We start from the raw sequence: 19914 nt of genomic DNA, 5'->3' as shown, positions 1-19914 counted from the left end.
AAACAAGGTTGTTATTAAGCTGCTCGTGTCATCTGTTTTAAAGCTGAAAGTGACTGGATCTCTATCCTTTAATCTTAAACTAAGCAAGTTCCAGAAAGGCCAGAGAGAACAGCTGTCTCCCAGACACGCCCTAACCACCGGGGCTGCCCGCGACACGAGGAGGAGAAGATGAGGAGGAGGAAAAGGAGGAGGAGGAGGAGGAGGAGGAGGATTTTCGGGTGAAAGTGGAGCGGAGGAAAGGAGAAGAAATTTCCACAGTATGCTGTTCCCGTCTTCTCAGACCTTCCGTTGGGCTGTGGAGAGAGATCAGAGGGAGGGAAGCTGCAGAGAATGACAGCCCGAGCAGGAGGATGTAGCTCACCTGCGGAGCGGACCTGTGTTTCTGTAGTGTAAACAGAACGGAACCGAGTTCCCGATTTAATGCACAGGCACTTCCTCACCAGTGATGAGTTGGCTCCTGTTGTGGATTCTGACAGCAGCTGGGATTCAACAGGTGGGCTAAAGGTTTTTTTTTTTTTTTTACTTCTTTTGTTTGCTGAATGAACATGGTACAGTAAATTAATCTATCACATCAATGTGTGTTTTTTATTACATCTTAAGAGAAAGGATCTAACTTCCATTGTTCAGGTGTTTTCTTTTAATTGATCATGTTTGATAAATAAAACAATTGCTGAAAGTTTTAATTCACTTCAGCACACCTGAAGATATTTTCTCATCGTCTCCCATAAGGCCATGAATAGATAGACTTGCAATGTGAGCTGCTGCTGACAGCTTTCACCTTGCCTGTTTACTTGTGTTAGATTTTAGTGTCCTCTTGTGGTTAGTCCAAGAAATGCTTTTTATTTGAGTCTCTTTGTTTATGATATTTTTGTTACTTGTCAAAAACCTTATCTCCTTTTCTCTGGTACCCATCTCCATCGAGTGCTGGTGCCTATCTCCATGGCGAGAGACAGGGTCCAAACAGTACAGGTCAACTTTATTGATTTTGAATAAAATAATATACCATTTTTATTAAATTTTCTTAAAACATTGCATGTTGGAACCTATTTGAAATCCATTTCAATAATCAGTGCATAAATCTTTATTGACATTACATCAGTCCAGTCTTTCTTATATTTGCTGACCAGCTTTTCACATGTTTTGCACGGTATTTTGATCAGAAATTATTTTTTTTTATTTTTAGTAATAGTATTTTACAAGTTTTGAAGTTAGAAGGTCTCCTTGCCATTACCCTAATTTCAGTTCATTCAAAAGATTATCTGCAAGTCGTATGAATAATATTGTGCTCAACCGTAAATCACTATCTCTTTTGTAAATAAGCAGAGTGACTGCTGCTAAATTAACTCCTCAAAGGGTTGGTTTAGTGGCCCAGCTTTGATTAAAACTAATTAATCAGCATTAGCTGACAACATCACACTGAGTTATTATTAATAATATGACTCTAATTCCACTGAAGTGCTGAGAACAGGCTTAGAAAAATGACCAATAAGCTTAAGATGATTAAATATGTTTTACCATAATTAAATGGGGATTAAGCATGCATGCTTGTGTGTGTGCGTGTGTCTTTTAAAGATTTGAAGTGCTCTATTGCTTAGAGCAGAGGAGCTCATCTGTAATTTATGGCAATGATAGAAATATGTCTCTTGTTGTCTAAACTTTGTTACATTGTCGTTTATCTTCATGGTCAGGGACGTCTTTTGCAACTATTCCATTTACAAATATAAATCTAAAAAACAAGTAGTCTCTGATTCTGGGGCTATTAATCCATCAGGCTTAAGATCTGCTTTTCAGAGTCTGATTATGGCTGCACGGAGCTACTTGTGAAAAACCACACTGTGGAAGAGAAACTGATTCAGAATCAGCTTTATTTGCCAAGTGTCTTCAAACAAAGAGGGAATTCGAATTTGGTTTCACTTTGCTGTCAATGAAGACATTTTAGATATAAGTATATACAAAAGGAAAATGAAAGAATAGAAGTTTGTTCAAATATGTATGTATAGTGTTTTTTTTTTTTTTTTTTTACAGATGAGGAGGACAGGGTTGATTTAATGCAATTAGGCAGGGTATCGGTCTGGGCACAGTGTTGACCTTTCCGAGCTGATGTTAGGCCATCTGCTGGGAAGCTGTTTTTAGCTTCTCGCTGCAGCTTCTCTGATCTCCTTGGTCAGGGTGTTCCTGCCCTGCATGAATACATACAGAGCTCGGTCCCCACTGCTGTAGCCATTACAGCTTCCATGGTTTACTGTTGTTGAAAGTGCAAAAGGTCTTGGTCTGCACACACATCCTCAAAACAAAACCAAAAAACAGACGTGAGAAGTGACGGTTTCAGCAAGCTCATTCAGGTCAGTGGATGAAGGTTCAAAGATACTCCAATCGATCAGTTGAAGCATGCCTGTAACATCTGCTTTGACAGTCGGAACATCAGGCTTTGAAGATTTTCACCTCGGCCAATAGGTTGGCATGAGATGAAGCGGACAGTGATCCGAAAGTCACAAAGTTGCCCTCGTGACAGCGCGATATGAATCTTTTAAAGCTGTTCAACAGTGGTCCTGTGTTTTTATCCTTGGTGAGACTCTTAAAATGCTGTCTGTATTTAGGTGGTCAATTGGAGAGACTTGCACAGTTAAGACCCTCAATAAGAGCAATAAGCGAGTCTGTCTGTTTTTCCTCCATGCCTGTTATTAGCTCAACAAGATGTTTTTTTCAGCTTGTTGAGCTATGGAAGTCTGAGTTTTGTATGCGTAACTTTACAAACCCGCCTGCCCATTTCCTTCTTTCGCATCTCCTGTAAATCTCGAAGAGATTTACTAAAAAGGCACCGCTACCCTAGATTTTGGTTAAGTTGGGAGAAAGAAAAATGACTGAAGAGGACTGTCAGATGTTCAGGAGTTACCCTCTAGTGATAGTGACCCTAGAGTGGAAGATTAAACAACAAAAACACTCAAAGCAAAAGAGAGCAAAGCACAGAAGCTGCCGTCCACGGCGCCATATTGGATGTCAATGTATTTTGCAGCCTTTCAGCACAACCATATGCATAAATAGGCCCTGATGCCTATTTAACAGGAATCATCTCCACTGGGCGTTTATTTGATTTATTGCAGTGTGACCACATACTAGTGATCAGGCAGGCACCCCAACTAGGGATGTGAGAACTTTCACATCAATCAGTGTGTTGTCAAAGAGGGCTGGATATGAAGAAAGGCAGGATTAAGGATATTACATGTATTACTTGGCACAACAGATCGAATTTCCTTTATGGAATAACAGATTTAATTTTAAGCAAACAAAACAACACAGAACCTGGGACTGCAATTTACGACTCATTCATGATTATTTTATTTTTTTTCGGTGAGGAAATAAAATCATGACCTCAACGTTCTTGTATATACATATTTAGAAAATATTTTTTTCACTCAAATACATTTGAAAACGGTTGTTCATCATGATTAGAATTATTTTCAAACATTTTAAGATTAATTTTACTTTCTTTTCTTCCTGCAGGCCTACACCTTGAATTCCTCTGCCATGCCGCCAGCCACGGCCCTCACTTTCCCAACAGCGGACCCGTACAACCTAACGCGGTACTGCAAGTGGCCCTGCGAGTGTCCCGAGGTGGCTCCCAAGTGCCCAGCAGGTGTGAGCCTCCTCATGGACGGCTGCGACTGCTGCAAGGCCTGTGCCAGGCAGGTTGGGGAGGAGTGCAACGAGGCCGACACCTGCGACTACCACAAGGGGCTGTATTGTGACTACAGCTCGGACAAGCCTAGGTACGAAAAAGGACTGTGTGCATGTAAGTGTGACTCACTGCAGTAATCATTTGGTTTTTATAAAAACGGGGACCTCTCTGGTCGCATTTTAACACTGCATGTTATTTTGTCAAAGCATTTTAATATTGTCACAGATTGCAGTATTTACAGAATCCCAGTTTTCACAAAGTTATAGCTTTCAGAGAATGTGTGAGTTATGACCCTATTTAGCACTTTTTAAATTTAAATGTTCTTAAACAAACAGCGTAAAGAAGTATCATTATCATAAATAGTTACAAACCATTTTTAACAAGACTAGATTACCTCAAAACACTAAATGTCACCTAAAGTGTACTTCTCATTATTGACAACGGTGATAAAGATATATAAAAAGCCTTAAAGCAAACTCTTACTACAATACCATAATCTTTGACTGAAACAATCTCTGTAGAAAAATACAGCTGAAGCCAGATAATCACATACCCTGCATAAAAAGACAGACTGTTTTAATGGCATCTTTATCAATCAAATGCATTTATGTAGCAAATTTAATGGCAATTGCAATTGGCCAAAGTGCTGCACACAAAAGCAACACATTCTAACCATAATTCAAATGTCGAAACAATCTAAATTACATAAAGGGAGCCCAGAAAATCTATTCTTATGCTGTTTTAAAAGCCAATGAGTACAACTGTGGTTTTAGAAGAAACTTTAAAACATATATTAATTAACTGAGTAATTAAATCAGACTACACTTATCCTTTTTTAGGTCAGTCTGAATCACCAAAATAAAGTGAAGGGATAAGTCTGACCAATGGTGGCTCAATGAGGGCAGTAATTGATAAGTTATTTAATTATGCATATGTATTAGACTTTACATCAGTCTCATTTAAAAAAAATCTATCAAAGATATAAAAATTGTTCAAAAAGAGCCTAGAATACAAGCTTTTTAAAAAGGACTGAAAGGAATATATTATGTAAATTAAATATATGATGTGAGATAGGCTGGGAACGAAGTCTCACGCAACGCTTACACGATGCATGGGAAGCACGAGATATTAACAGGAATGTATTTGTACAGAGCGTAAATGATTTCTGCCAGATGTGTTTTCTTAGAAACTCCTCCATCCTGGTGTTGTTGGGTGCTTCTATAATATATTTGGAGGGCAGTCGAACCCTCTATAAATGACAACCCATTAGTAGCCATGACACAAGCCTGCCCCTTCAATAAGATACGCCCCAACCTTCATGCTAAATTGACAGGATCTGATGGGGCTGTGAGAAGAAAACTGATCCACGGAAACTCCACCCAACTATCCACAGAACTTTGAGAGTTTTCTCCCTGTAGACTCTCCAGGATCCCCACATCCTGGATGTTTTTTTTTTTCTTTTTCTGTTTCCTGACTGGTCAGTTTTGCAGCATGGGAAGGCCCTACTGTGATCCTACTCTATTGATATTATTGGTATTTATAACAACAAGGTTCATCCCTGTTCTAACAGAGACATCTGCTTGTGCTTTCCAGCACCACAAACACCTTGCTTTAACAGATGAGCTGTTTATCTATTCAAAACGTGTCCACTTGTTGTCTCTGTCAGACATGACGGGAACGGGCTGCGTGTACGACGGTGTGATCTACCGTAATGGCCAGAGCTTCAAGCCCAGCTGCAAATACCAGTGTGTGTGCGTGAACGGCGCCATCGGCTGTGTGTCCCAGTGCACGGAGTCCCAGCCTCCCAGGGTTTGGTGCCAGAGCTCACGGAGAGTCAAAGTGCGGGGGCAGTGTTGTGAGCAGTGGATCTGCGACGAGCCAAGGAGAGGGCGCAAGGCAGCGCCGCGGCACGCAGTGGACGGTAGGACGCAAACTGGCCAGTGGTCATGTTTGTTTGCAATTTACCAAAAGAAACACCGTCAGAAAAATGAATTTAATGTTTGAAAACCAACCAGGAATTGTGATGCAAAGAATATTAAAATGAACACTTTTCAGATGGGGGTTGTTAATCAGGGTCAGATGTTTTGATGATAATGACGTTTTAGCTACAAATAGTCATTCCTAAAGAAGCAGGCTCTTCGCAGAGTACCGTGTCCAAATATATTAGAGATGCACCGATGCCATTTTTTGGCCCCGATACCGATACCCGATACCTGGCTGTGCAGTATCGGCCGATACCGATACCATACCGATACCATTACTTTGAAATGTATGTGTGTGTGTATATATGAAGAACAGCATACTACTTGGATGCAAAATAATTGCTATCATGACTTTGTCAAGCTGCGACCTTATTAAAGCAGAAAAAAGACTAATACAAAGTGAATCCAGTAGAACTAGTGAGTGTCGGGAGAGAGAAGGCTGCGTTCAAGTGACATACAAACATCAAAATGGTATATGTGACCTATTTGTTGGTACTTGCCGATACCGATACCACCATTTTAGTACTGGATCGGCGCTCCGGCCGATACTGGTATCGGTATCGGTGCAACACTAAAATATATCAAAGACAGGTTGAATGGAAGGAAAAACAGCAACAGGGGTAACCCCTTTACTGAGAGGAGGGTTGTGAAGCAAAACCAAGTAAAGAGTTTGGTGAAGATTTACCAGGTTTAGACCAGAGCTGGATTAATGGGGCTTGAACGCCGAATGCTGCACAAGATGCACCATTCACAAAACCCATTTGTGTGTATTGCATGCTGCATAAACTTCAACTTCCAGTCTGCTCTGTGCATTACTTTTGTCAGCCAATAGACACATACTGTTTTACGCAGAGACCAGTATAGTATCACGTGCATCTTCGTTTCCTTCTAAATACCCGGTCTAGGGCTAGCACTTGTTTCTTTTAGCCTGTGAGCGATAGATATTTCCTGCTTGGCGGTTAAAGTCACAAAATAGGGGGCATATAGCAAACTCGCCGCAGGGTTTAGAGGCGGACTCAGCACATGCCTTGTTCAGCGTTCAAGCAGCTTTCGTAGCTCCAAAGCCTACACACACACAGACGTATCTAGGGCATGAGCTGCAACCGTCACATCCCTTGTGCTAAGTCACTTAGCGTCTTTCCAGGGCTAAGTAGAAAAAGGACTTGATCACTGCTCAGTGGTCCAAAAAAACTATTTTCAGATGAAAACACTTTACTCCTATCTTAAGAAAATTCACTATTTTCCCAAAAATAAATTTATCCAACCAGAAACTTGTTAGCCTTGTTTCCACCTTGGACATACTGTCCACTCTGTTTCTTTTGAGTTGAACATTTTAGTCTTTGCAGATCCTAGTGGTTGGTGGACAGATGTTAAACAGATAATAAGGGTGAACCCTGGGGTGTTCAGGCAATAATCAACAGAGTGTTGTTCCTTGCTGTTCTATTTAATTTAATTTCCATTTTATTTTAGTCCTATTGTATTTAATTTATGTTCCTTTTTGGGATTCATAAAGTATTTTTGAATTTAAGTTGAATTTAATTCCTTACATAAAGTCAGCGTTTTCCTGTGAAATTTGCAGTTTAAATATTATGTCTGATGATTCTAATGCATTTTTTTTATTCATACTGTCAAAATAGGACAAACTTGACAAACAGGAAAAGATATTGAAATTTTTTAACAAAAAAATGCATAAAAACCCAGATTTTTAAATTAATTTGGTTGTTTTACTTAACAGCCAGATTTAAAGCATTGAGGACGTGTTAAAATTAGCATGTCTAGAAAAGAAGACTTCTACGGTTGAATGTATAGTAAAGAACAAGAAATAATAACTGTCAGGACTCAGTCAGCAGGGCCACGCAGCTTGCTGCCGGTCCTGTTGTCATTTCTTTTCCACAGGTACGCTGAGTTGACTAGGGGGTGGAGCCCACACACCTGCGGGTGGTTGAGCGGTACTGGCAGCACTATAAGAACTGCACGCAGACAGCAGGAAGGCGCCAGAGTGTTATCAGTATTGGTATGCATTTAGCCTTGGCCACCCTAGATTCTTATAGAAGAAGAAGAACTAACGTCCTTACCTTTGTGTCTCCCAGGTTTACCTTGTGCTCCCTCTCGAATTGTCCCCCTGAGAACCACCTACGTGCATCCTCCAAGCTAAGTCCTCAGGGCCGCCTTGTGAGCACCATCTGGTTCCTCCCGAGCCAATCCATCCGTCCCGGACACCCCTCTCTGTTGGGTATACTACTGGTCCCTCCTGCTGTCTTGGATCCCTGGATTCCCCAGTGCTGCTCGGACCTGCGAAAGTCCCACCCTCTGGTCACTCGGACACCTGTAGCTCCGTCATCACACTGAGTCCACTCCATCTCCCCGGCTTAGGTCGTCTGACCAGTGGTAAGCTTACGTTCCATCATACGGTTCCCCGTGTCCTTACCGCATCTAATCACTTCTCTCGTTCCCTTAGTGTTTCCCGGTACCGTGTCCTCCTGGTTCCTGCCCGTGTCCTCTTCTCCAGAGACTGTTTCATCACTAGCTCGTTGTTAAATAAATCCTTGTTTACGAATCTGCCTGTTTTCCCCGAGTGGTTTTCTGCATGTGGGCTAAACACATCAAGTCGCCTACCATGACAGAAGAACACTCTGGCCAAACAGAAGCACTCGGTCGAACCATCACAGCGCAACAGGAACAGATTCGTGGGTTAGAAGCTGCCGTTGGTGGATTGCAGAGCCAGCTTCAGGGTATGGCTGCTCAACTAGCACAGCTAGTAAACATAGCCAGTGCTAACTCTCAGCCAACCACTTCCGGGTCATCGAGCACCGCTCCCGAGCCTCTGCCTGAGGGTGCGCCCCCACCGGTCGCGGAGTCCTCCTCGCCGCCCCCCGAGAAATTTGCCGGGGATGCTGAAAGTTGCGGTGGCTTCTTGTTTCAATGCGCTCTAGTTTTCAATCGAGCGCCACATACCTTCGCCCCTGATTATGCCAGGATCTCTTACATTTTGCGGCTGTTAACGGGCCGTGCTCTTAGATGGGCAGAATCACGTTTTCCCGACTGCCAGCAGTTCGACTGCTCTTTCAGTGAATTTATCGCCGAGTTTAAGACTGTTTTCGCCGCCGAGGCTGATGAGACTCACGATTCCCAGCGCTTACTTACCCTGCGGCAGCGGGGCAGACGAGTCGCTGACTATGCCGTTGAATTCCGCACCGTGGCGGCAGCAGCCGGGTGGGAACAGCGGGCACTTAAATCAGTGTTTTTACAATCCTTAGACGAGTCCCTTAAGGATGAATTTGCCCGAGTTCAAACACCCGAGTCTTTGAATGAATGTATCGCGCTGGCAGTCAGGTTAGATACCCGTCTGCGAGCCCGTGGCAAGAGCCGTCTCGAGCGAACACCAGTTTTCCGCTCAGAGGGCAACGAGCGGACCTCCGCCAGAACTGAGGCGGCTCCGCCCTCTCCCCCTGAGCCGATGCAATTGGGTCGTGTTAAACTGACACCTGATGAGAAGCAGCAGCGCCTGAATTCTCGTTTGTGCTTCTACTGCGCCTCTCCCGCTCACTTTGTAAACAATTGCCCGGATCGGCCAAAAGGGCAGGTCCGTCGGTTGTAAAGGAGAGATCGGCGGACCAACGGCAGTTATCTCCTTCCTCACCCCCGCGTCTCTGTTTGCCTGCTGTACTCATGTCCGGTCGAGAGACTTATCAAATGTCCGCTTTGGTCGACTCGGGATGTGATTTCAATCTTATTGACGGGAATTTTGTTAAACAGGCAGGGATTGCTCTAGTGAAATTAGAGGCTCCTCTTCAGGTAACTGCTCTGGACGGGATGAAGCTGCCCCCTATAACTCATAAAACGGTTCCATTGGAACTAGTGGTCTCCGGTAACCACAGGGAACGTCTGTCTTTCCTCATTTTTCCTGTTAATCAGGCATCAGTAGTTTTAGGTTTCCCGTGGTTGCAACATCACAATCCAAAGATAAATTGGGCCGACCGCAGAATTGACGCCTGGTCTGCTTCCTGTCATTCTGTTTGTTTAAGTTCGGCCGTTCCTCCCTCTAGTGGTTCTGCACCTCCTTCCGCGCAAATCGATCCCGAGTTGTTAAAACTGATACCGGAACAATATCGCGATCTAGGCGAGGTTTTTAGTAAGGAGCAGGCCAGCTCTCTTCCGCCGCATCGCCCCTACGATTGCGCAATCGATCTCCTGCCTGGAGCCCCTTTGCCCTCTAGCAGACTTTACAACATCTCGCAGAACGAACGACAGGCTCTAGAAAAATACATTAAGGAGTCTTTAGCTGCTGGGCTTATCCGCGCCTCGTCTTCGCCCCTAGGAGCAGGATTTTTCTTTGTGGGCAAAAAGGACGGTTCCCTTCGGCCCTGCATCGATTACCGTGGGCTGAACGCCATCACTGTTAAGAATAAGTATCCACTTCCCCTACTCTCCTCCGCACTAGAACCAGTACGATCCGCCACCATCTTCACTAAGTTAGATCTTCGTAATGCTTACCACTTGGTACGGATTCGCCGGGGAGATGAGTGGAAAACGGCCTTTAAGACCCCGCTTGGACACTTTGAATACCTAGTCATGCCTTTTGGTTTGTGCAACGCCCCAGCAGTCTTTCAAGCTCTGGTGAATGATGTTCTACGTGATTTCCTCAACGTTTTTGTTTTTGTTTATCTCGACGACATCCTTATTTACTCCAGCAACCCATCAGAACACTATCAGCATGTCCGTCAAGTCCTTCAACGTCTCCGTGAGAACAAACTATTCGTTAAGGCAGAAAAGTGTGAGTTCCATCAATCCACCGTCTCCTTCCTTGGCCTCATCCTAGAGGGGGGGCAGGTGCGATCCGACCCAGAAAAGATCCGTGCAGTTCTAGAATGGCCCACGCCCAAGACTAGACGAGACCTTCAACGATTTTTAGGATTTGCCAACTTTTACCGTCGCTTTATCCGGGGGTATAGTCAGATCGCTGCCCCCCTTCACGCCCTCACCTCAGTCAAGGTTCCATTCTCCTGGTCCCCCGATGCACAATCAGCCTTCACCAGTCTCAAGAACCGTTTTGCTCAGGCCCCCATTCTCATCTACCCAGACCCTTCCAAGCAGTTTGTCGTCGAGATCGACGCCTCCGACACAGGGGTCGGGGCCGTTCTCTCCCAGGTGTCCGCTGCTGACCAGAAACTCCACCCGTGCGCCTACTTCTCCAGGCGCTTGTCCCCGGCGGAGAAGAATTACGACGTCGGGGACAGAGAGCTGTTAGCCATCAAGCTCGCCCTGGAGGAGTGGCGTCACTGGCTGGAGGGGTCCGAGCAGCCAGTACTTATTTGGACTGACCACAAGAACCTGGAGTACATCCAAACAGCCAAGAGACTCAACCCCCGTCAAGCCCGCTGGTCCCTGTTCTTTTCCCGCTTTAACCTCTCAATCTCCTATCGACCCGGAACCAAGAACATCAAGCCTGATGCCCTGTCCCGCCTGCACTCCTCCCCCGACTCGGTTGAGGAACCAGCAACCATCCTGCCTCCCTCCTGTGTGTTAGGCGCTCTCCAGTGGGAGGTACAAGATCTCATCGCCCGTGCCCTACCCACTGATCCCGATCCCGGAACCGGTCCACCAAACCGCACTTACGTCCCCTCTGCTGTCAGACCTCAAGTCCTCAAATGGGCTCATGCTGAGAAATTCTCAGCCCACCCCGGAATACATCGCACCCAGACCTTCCTTGCCCGTACCTTCTGGTGGCCTTCCATGTTTCAGGACGTCAAACAGTTCGTTCTCTCCTGTCCCACCTGTGCTCAAAATAAACCCACCAATAGACCTCCTGCCGGCCTTCTTCAGCCACTGCCTGTTCCCGAGCGTCCCTGGTCCCATATCGCCCTCGACTTCGTTACCGGACTCCCGTCATCACAAGGGATGACTGTCATACTCACCATCATAGATCGTTTCTCCAAAGCCTGCCACCTCATCCCTCTCCGTAAGCTCCCGTCAGCCCTCCTCACGGCCCAGCTCCTGGTTCGTCACGTCTTCAGACTCCATGGCATACCAACTGAGATCCTGTCCGACCGTGGTCCCCAGTTCACGTCCCGAGTATGGAAGGAGTTTGCTGCAGCACTTGGGGCTCGCTACACACTAACCTCCGGTTATCATCCTCAGACTAATGGTCAGACGGAGAGGATGAACCAGGAGCTGGAGACCACCCTACGATGCCTCACATCCAAGAATCCATCCGAGTGGAGCAAGTACCTCCCCTGGGTTGAGTACGCACACAACAGCCACATCTCCTCTGCAACTGGTCACTCCCCCTTTGAAGTATCCCTTGGTTATCAGCCCCCACTACTCCCTGAAGACAACACGCAGATCACAGTTCCCTCGGTACATGAACACATCACTCGCTGTCGTCAAGTCTGGAACCAGACTAACCAAGCCCTCCACGAGACTGCCGAACGCAATCGCCGATTCGCTGACCAGCGGCGAGTTCCGGCCCCCGTTTACCGCCCTGGCCAGCGGGTCTGGCTCTCCACCCGTGATCTCCCCTCCCGAGCAGCCGCACGAAAATTGTCTCCCCGTTTCTCCGGCCCATATGAGATCACCGCCATCGTCAACCCCACCGCTGTCCGTCTTCGTCTCCCGTCCCACTCCCGTGTACACCCGACCTTCCACGTCTCCCAAATCAAACCCGTCCTGTCCAGTCCCCTGTGCCCTCCGGCCGAACCCCCTCCACCCACCCAGGACCATCAGGGACGTCAGATCCGACGGATCGTGGCCTCCCGTCCACGGGGTAGAGGTTTCCAATACCTCGTGGATTGGGTTGGCTGCGGTTCGGAGGAGCGTTCGTGGCTTCCTGGCTCCTCCATCCCGGACCAGTCCCTTGTTGATGCCTTCCTTGCCTCCCGTCCTTCCTCGTCTTCCTCTGTGTCGCCGGGTGGCGACCCTTGAGGGGGGGGTGGTGTCAGGACTCAGTCAGCAGGGCCACGCAGCTTGCTGCCGGTCCTGTTGTCATTTCTTTTCCACAGGTACGCTGAGTTGACTAGGGGGTGGAGCCCACACACCTGCAGGTGGTTGAGCGGCACTGGCAGCACTATAAGAACTGCACGCAGACAGCAGGAAGGCGCCAGAGTGTTATCAGTATTGGTATGCATTTAGCCTTGGCCACCCTAGATTCTTATAGAAGAAGAAGAACTAACGTCCTTACCTTTGTGTCTCCCAGGTTTACCTTGTGCTCCCTCTCGAATTGTCCCCCTGAGAACCACCTACGTGCATCCTCCAAGCTAAGTCCTCAGGGCCGCCTTGTGAGCACCATCTGGTTCCTCCCGAGCCAATCCATCCGTCCCGGACACCCCTCTCTGTTGGGTATACTACTGGTCCCTCCTGCTGTCTTGGATCCCTGGATTCCCCAGTGCTGCTCGGACCTGCGAAAGTCCCACCCTCTGGTCACTCGGACACCTGTAGCTCCGTCATCACACTGAGTCCACTCCATCTCCCCGGCTTAGGTCGTCTGACCAGTGGTAAGCTTACGTTCCATCATACGGTTCCCCGTGTCCTTACCGCATCTAATCACTCCTCTCGTTCCCTTAGTGTTTCCCGGTACCGTGTCCTCCTGGTTCCTGCCCGTGTCCTCTTCTCCAGAGACTGTTTCATCACTAGCTCGTTGTTAAATAAATCCTTGTTTACGAATCTGCCTGTTTTCCCCGAGTGGTTTTCTGCATGTGGGCTAAACACATCAAGTCGCCTACCATGACAATAACAAATAATAAAGTTGAGGTGATAAATATAACAGTTTCAATCTTATCAAAAGTCTGGTTGTGTGGTATCATGTAAAAACCTTTGCACAGTGCTGGTGTACAAAAGTACAACAGCGGCAAAAGAAAAAACAATTAAAAAGGCCTTCAGAAGGTCTGGAGAACTATTAATAAAGATCCAATTAAAAATGTGACTGGAAAGTATGGAAGCAAAGGAAATTAGTAGCAGTTTAAAACTTTTGCATTGTTGTGTACGTTATTACTGATATATCTGCATCCCTTCAGTACATAGGATTACATTCACAAAGCAAAAACACAAACACCTGTGTTTTGGTTCTCTCACTGGACTTTTGCGGACACTGTTCTTGATCCAAGATGATCACAAGATTTGGGTGTGTGTGTTCATGTACCTCCATAAATCTAATTTGATTCATGTTCAATTGAAATCCATGAATTTTCTTACACGCTTTATCCCTGTTGGGGTCGTAAGGGGTGCTGGACCTTCTTGCTGGAAGGCAACAGCACTACCCTCTGTGCACTATTCTGAAATAATGTTGTCAATAAACCACAGCACAATCAAATTTATTAGATTAGACTATATTATACAGTCCTGCTCACCATTATTGGCACCCATGAAGTTTAAGTTTAGATTATGGAATATCTACTGCAGGAAATTCATCAAGTTAAACAACATTTCACTACATAGAGCTTGTGTTTGATACAAAACAGCAAATGATAGAGAACATTTAAAAAGATAAACATCATGAGGAAAACATAGAAAAACATAATGTTTACCGTGTCAATGGTATTGGCACCCTTTGCTGCAAATCAGTATGGAAACCCAATTTGCCTCACAGGTTGCAAATCACAAATACGGATCACCTGTGATGAATTACCTCCACCCATGCGACATGGATTATCCAATAAATGATCACTTTGGTGTTTTAAAAAGCTACCTGTTATTCATGTGTGACAATTGTAAAGACAAAGGAGCTGTCTGAGGACACCATAAATGCTATTTTTTTGCAAAAACCTTGGTATCCCTGTTTCAATGGTGCGTAATATTACTAAGAAGTTTTCCAGGCATCTCACCCCCAACAGCGGACCCGTAGAAGACATCTAAAGACCTGAAGACCAACCTGGAGCAGTCTTCAGCTTAAATGTGCAATTGGAGAAAGGAACCCCCGCAAATGTTTAAGAGCTTGAGCATATTGTAAAGGAGATGTTGGAGAAAATACCACCCGAGAAGTGCAAGAATATTATAGATGGATATAAGAAGCATTTTGGAGGCTGTTATCACTGCCAAGGGGTGTGCAACCAAATCTTAAGGAGGGGTGTCAATATTCGTGCACATGCTGGTTTTCTGTTTTTTTTTCCTTTGGAATTACAATATCTACACGTTGACATGACGATTGTCTTTGTTAAATTACTTTGGACCTCCATTTGAAACATCCTCCTGATATATCTTTGGTGCATTTCCATTTATTTCTGAAGATATTCACTCAATTATGCAAAACATGAATGGGTGCCAATAATGGTGAGCAGGGGTCCGTTCTTCGTACGTCGCTAACTCAGTTAGCAGGATTTCATTGTTGACGATTTGGCATGATCTTGGATCGTTTGGTTCTTCGAAAGACTTCCTGCACTTGTTGTCATAGCAACATGTGCGCCAGCTTAAACCTGCTCGAGAGCAGGCTTATTTTATGTAAACAAGATTAGATCACGGCTGTATAAGCGGAGGAGATGGGAAGTCTGTCGTAGCCATGTCCATTTTTACAACAGCAACCTGTTGCGGAAGGTGCAAGAATAATTTGCAGAGTTTTTCGAATTAATCGCGTATTGCGCAATAGACAGGATCCTTTAGCGCAGCGCAACAGTGTAATTGTAGAGAGATTTTCTTGGTGGCTGTTATAAACAGACAAACACATAATTTAACAGTGGCTTTTAAAGAGGAAAAAGTGGTGTTGGAGCCATAAATCTAAAATATTTAAGTTATTTGTATGATGGTTTGCTTTTTATTTTTATCATAATCAGTAAGAAGATTTGTTCAGGCTATTTTATTGTGAAGTTTAGTTTACTCTGAAAGGCTTACTTCCTGTCGAGCCGTATACTGTATTAGAAAAAAACTATGGATGGATTATCTAGACACGGAGCAATACAGTTTTACCGTGTAAACTGTGGATGACTTGGAAAAGGAAAATTTTCGTTTTTTATGAATAAAGATTTTTTTTGGTAAAATTCCCAGTTTGCACATGTCCTTTACTCCCAGTGTCTAAGGAATGACACTGAAATTTGGATCTCTTGACATAACAAGTGCCTTTTTAAAATAAAGTATAATAATTAAAGGCTACCATTTTGTAGAATATTCTTGTATTTCACTTTTACTTGTCCCCATGTTCTAGTGGGTCCCGTGGAGGCTCTGATATAAAAGAACAAAGTAAATATGAAATTATTAAAATGCAAAAATTCATACTGTAGAATGTGATAGAAACATCTACCATGGACAGTATTTATGCATTAATTTATCTGCTGCTTTTTGCCAGCCTTCTCTCCTGGCTTTAACAGATTTTGAGGTGTTTTAATTAATGACTCAAATTCGGCATAACCTTCCATTAAAAGCTCTTGTTCTGCTTGGGAGAAAAACTGTGGGCGTTCTTTGGCCATGCTGAACAGCCAATAGCAGCGCTGCTGATCAATGTTTCTACTATCGATACATTTCCCCTTTTAAACAAACGCATGAACGCGCAGTTGTCTCAGATAACTCAATCCAGTGATACTAATCGTAAACAAGAGGTGTGTTCGAAGAACCCAGTTAGCCGGATCATGATTAGCCGGATGAAATCATCTTGGATGTGTCATTTGATCTCGGATGTTTTAAGCAACGTACGAAGAACGGACCCCAGGACTGCATAATGCCAACTGGTAAACATTTCACAGCCCCCATGTTAAATGGAATAGGGTTGACAGATTAGGGTTGGAGATGGAGTGAAAAGAGAGTACGCAAATAGCTCTGTACAACTGTCAATAGCTTTGGAGACATAGCTAAACATAAATACATGGGGCCAGGAACACTTTCTACAGGAAGAAAAAAGAGTAAATAAAGTTATTTTCAGTAAAAGCTTTGTCAATAGTTTTATCCAGGAGAAAGACAGCTAAACATAAATTTACAGAACAAGGAGTACTTTCTGTGAATGTCAGAGTACACCTAAAAATGGCAGTAATACCTCTGTCAATGACTCCAGTCCTTAAGAAAAAGGTGTCCTTTCAATGAGAAGGATAACCAGACAGAAAACACATGGCAATGGAAGCAATAACTTCAAATAATTCATGTATGGAGAGCAGTAGGAAAAACTAGCAAGGAGTCTGCATCGTGTGAATTGGTTCCACAGGAGCAAATAGCTTGTCCTCACTGTAGTGAGAAATTTTCTACCACTCACGAACGCGAGATGGGCGTTTCAGAGGAAACCGTGATGAGAATTGACCAGTCGGTTAAAAACCTTGAACTTGTCTAAATCAGTCATTAACTTCATTTTGGTAAATGTTTGACAGGTCAAGGTCATGTTGCATGATATCGTGATAACACGATAGATTTGATGGTGACTATTTCCTTAGGATTTAATTTGAAAATCTGCTCCTTACCTGCTATTGCAAAGTAGTACAAAGCGGGCTAAAAATGTGAAAACAAATGTTTAACATGCTACATCATTCTTTACTTTCTGTTCACGCTGATCTAGTTTTCCCAACTGAGAGCGGGAACTGGCACAAGAACTGCATCGCCCAGACCACTTCATGGAGCCCCTGCTCCAAGACCTGCGGGCGTGGCCTGTCGTTGAGGATCTCCAACGCCAACGATCAGTGTGAGCTCGTCCAAGAGTCCCGTCTCTGCAATCTGAGGCCATGTGAGGCAGACATCACCAAACATATCAAGGTAGACATGTGCACCTTTAGGCTCATGAAAGGTTTCAAAAAAAAAACTTCATTCTAAAAGTGTCTGTTATTCCACAGCCAGGAAAGAAGTGTCTGAATATCTACAGGGAGGATCAGCCCTCAAACCTCACCATCTCTGGCTGCACCAGCAAGAAACGGTACCGGCCCAAATACTGCGGCGTTTGCACCGACGAGCGCTGCTGCATCCCGTACAAGTCGAAGACAGTCGAAGTGGAGTTTCAGTGTCCGGACATGACCGGCTTCACCTGGAAGATGATGTGGGTCCAGGCGTGCTTCTGCAACCTCAGCTGCAGAAATCCCAACGACATCTTTGCAGAGCTTGAGAGCTACTATGGTTACCCAGAGGTCCTGAACTAAAGCTCAGCATCATGGCAAACTAGGCCTATGCCTGTTTTAAATTTTTTTAAAAGAGATATTTTCCGTTTTTAATGTGCGCTCTATATTTTTACTATATGAAAAATGTGTAAATATGAAATATACCTCCCACATGGATTCATGTAGCAAGAATATTTGAAGAGGTAAGACAACTAAAAGCCTATATTTAATGTTTAATTTATTGATGTAGATTTACTGCTTAGCAGCATGTTTTGCATGCCACCAACTTGGATTGCTCTCTAAACTAAACTTTTTTTTAACGGGGGAGTACATGTTTTCCTCATGTATTTTATGCTAGTTTGTTTGCAAGTAACAGGTAATACCCACCGCCTTGGAAAAGTATTCAGTCCCCTTTAGCCGCTTCACATTTTTATCAGGGTACAATCACAGACCTAATTGTATTCTACTGGGAATGCATACGATAAATAACTGAAGTGAAAGGAAAGGTGCACGTTTTTTTCTGTTTCATGTAAAAATAAAAAGGTGTGGTGTGCATTTGTATTCAGCCCCCTGGTCAATATTTAAAAAAAGAAAGCTACAAATGTTTTCCGGTGTATCCCTACCAGCTTCGCCAATCTAGGGCGCAGATGTTGCTGCAATATATCTGATGACACGTGGCAGAAAGAACAAAGCTAAAAGGGTAAAAAACAGAAATAAATAATTTTACTTAGAAGTCATAAATTGCCAGATACAACTATTAAGTCATATAAACTGACTTTACTAAACATTAGATCTCCGCCAGGAAAATCCCTTTTTATCAATGACTTCATTACTGACAATAATCTTGATGTTATGTTTTTAACAGAAACGTGGTTACATGAACTTGATGAAGCACTTCAACTTTATGCTGCAACTCAGTAGATGAGCTAGTAGATAACTTTCAGTCTAAAGTCTCAGACGTCATTGACTGCATTGCTCAAATTAAAATGAAGGCTGTATCTGGAAGGAAGAACTCTCCATGGAGAAGTGCTCCAGTAGTTAGAAGTGAAAAAGGGAGTGTCAAAAAGCTGAACGCAGGTGGAGAAAGACTACAGGTTCACTATGACATCTATAAAGAGAGACTTTACAGATATAACTTACAACTGAAAAATACAAGGGAATCTTTCTTATTTGATATTATCAGCAAAAACATTAATAATACTCGTGCTTTATTTGTCACGGTCGACGGGTTAACAAATCCTCCTGTGTCCGTGGCATTTGAACTCCACTCCACCAGAGCAAGCAACGAATTTGCTAACTTTTTCATTAGAGGATCAGTTTGTACATCCATATCAAGTTCAGAACCAAAGCTGTCTCCAACTAGAACTGATCTCAACAAAATTTTCCCAATTCAGACAAATAAACTACAAAAGCTTAGAAGAAATTGTACACTAAGTTCCTCCTGCTGTCTTGATGTTCTACCCTCAGCTTTCTTTAAGAAAGTTTTGCCTGTCATAGCATCTGATTTGACTCAGATAATAAACACGTCCCTTCTGTCAGGTGTTTTACCCCAGTCTCTAAAAACAGCAATTATCAAACCACCGTTGAAAAAGAACAATTTAGTCAAATTACTGCTGCAGAACTACAGGCCCATCTCAAACCTCCCCTTTATCAGTAAGATTATTGAAAAAGTTGTATTTCAACAATTAAACACCTTCTTAACAACGACCAGCCGATTTGACGTATTCCAGTCTGGCTTCTGTGCTCACCATAGTACAGAGACCGCCCTTATCAAGGTGTTTAATGACATCCATATAAATACAGACTGTGGAAGAACCACCGTGCTGGTTCTATTGGACCTTAGTGCAGCATTTGATACTGTCGATCACTCCATTCTGTTAGAACGCCTGGAGAACTGGGTCGGCCTCTCTGGTACAGCTCTTAACTGGTTTAAATCCTACTTAAAGGACAGGGACTTTTCTGTCTCAGTAGGTAACTTTACATCAGAGATGACAAAAATCACATGTGGGGTTCCCCAAGGGTCCATCCTGGGTCCCCTCCTATTCAATATCTAAATGCTCCTCTTAGCTCAGATCATGAAAAACATCATCAGCTACCATAACTATGCAGACGACACACAACTCTACATCACCATGTCACCACGTGACTATGAACCAGATCAAGCTCTGAGTAAATGCTTAGAAGAAATCAATGCACGGATGTGCCAAAATTTTCTCCAATTAAATAAAAACAAAACTGAAGTAATTATTCCTGGACCGGTAGAGGAGCG

General features: G+C 44.0%; 1 protein-coding gene across 1 annotated transcript; it reads left to right on the top strand.

Moving 5' to 3' along the window:
* Positions 1–219: 219 nt before the first annotated feature.
* On the top strand, positions 220–17781 carry ccn4a (cellular communication network factor 4a). The gene is made up of 5 exons (XM_012878920.3): positions 220–493; positions 3502–3790; positions 5343–5597; positions 17117–17310; positions 17388–17781. Exons 1-5 carry the CDS (start codon positions 446–448, stop codon positions 17685–17687), a joined length of 1086 nt encoding a protein of 361 aa, XP_012734374.2. The 5' UTR covers positions 220–445; the 3' UTR covers positions 17688–17781.
* Positions 17782–19914: the final 2133 nt, after the last annotated feature.

This window comes from Fundulus heteroclitus, chromosome 13 (genome assembly GCF_011125445.2).
Source record: "Fundulus heteroclitus isolate FHET01 chromosome 13, MU-UCD_Fhet_4.1, whole genome shotgun sequence".
Classification (NCBI taxonomy): Eukaryota; Metazoa; Chordata; class Actinopteri; order Cyprinodontiformes; family Fundulidae; genus Fundulus; species Fundulus heteroclitus.
This window is presented reverse-complemented; position numbering and strand designations above follow the sequence as displayed.

Excerpts from the sequence above, each read along its gene's own strand:
- ccn4a (XM_012878920.3), top strand. The coding sequence starts at position 446 with ATGAGTTGGCTCCTGTTGTGGATTCTGACAGCAGCTGGGATTCAACAG. Across the intron at positions 5,598-17,116 it reads GCCGCGGCACGCAGTGGACG|TTTTCCCAACTGAGAGCGGG; the intron begins GTAGGACGCAAA and ends ACGCTGATCTAG. Across the intron at positions 17,311-17,387 it reads ACATCACCAAACATATCAAG|CCAGGAAAGAAGTGTCTGAA; the intron begins GTAGACATGTGC and ends GTTATTCCACAG.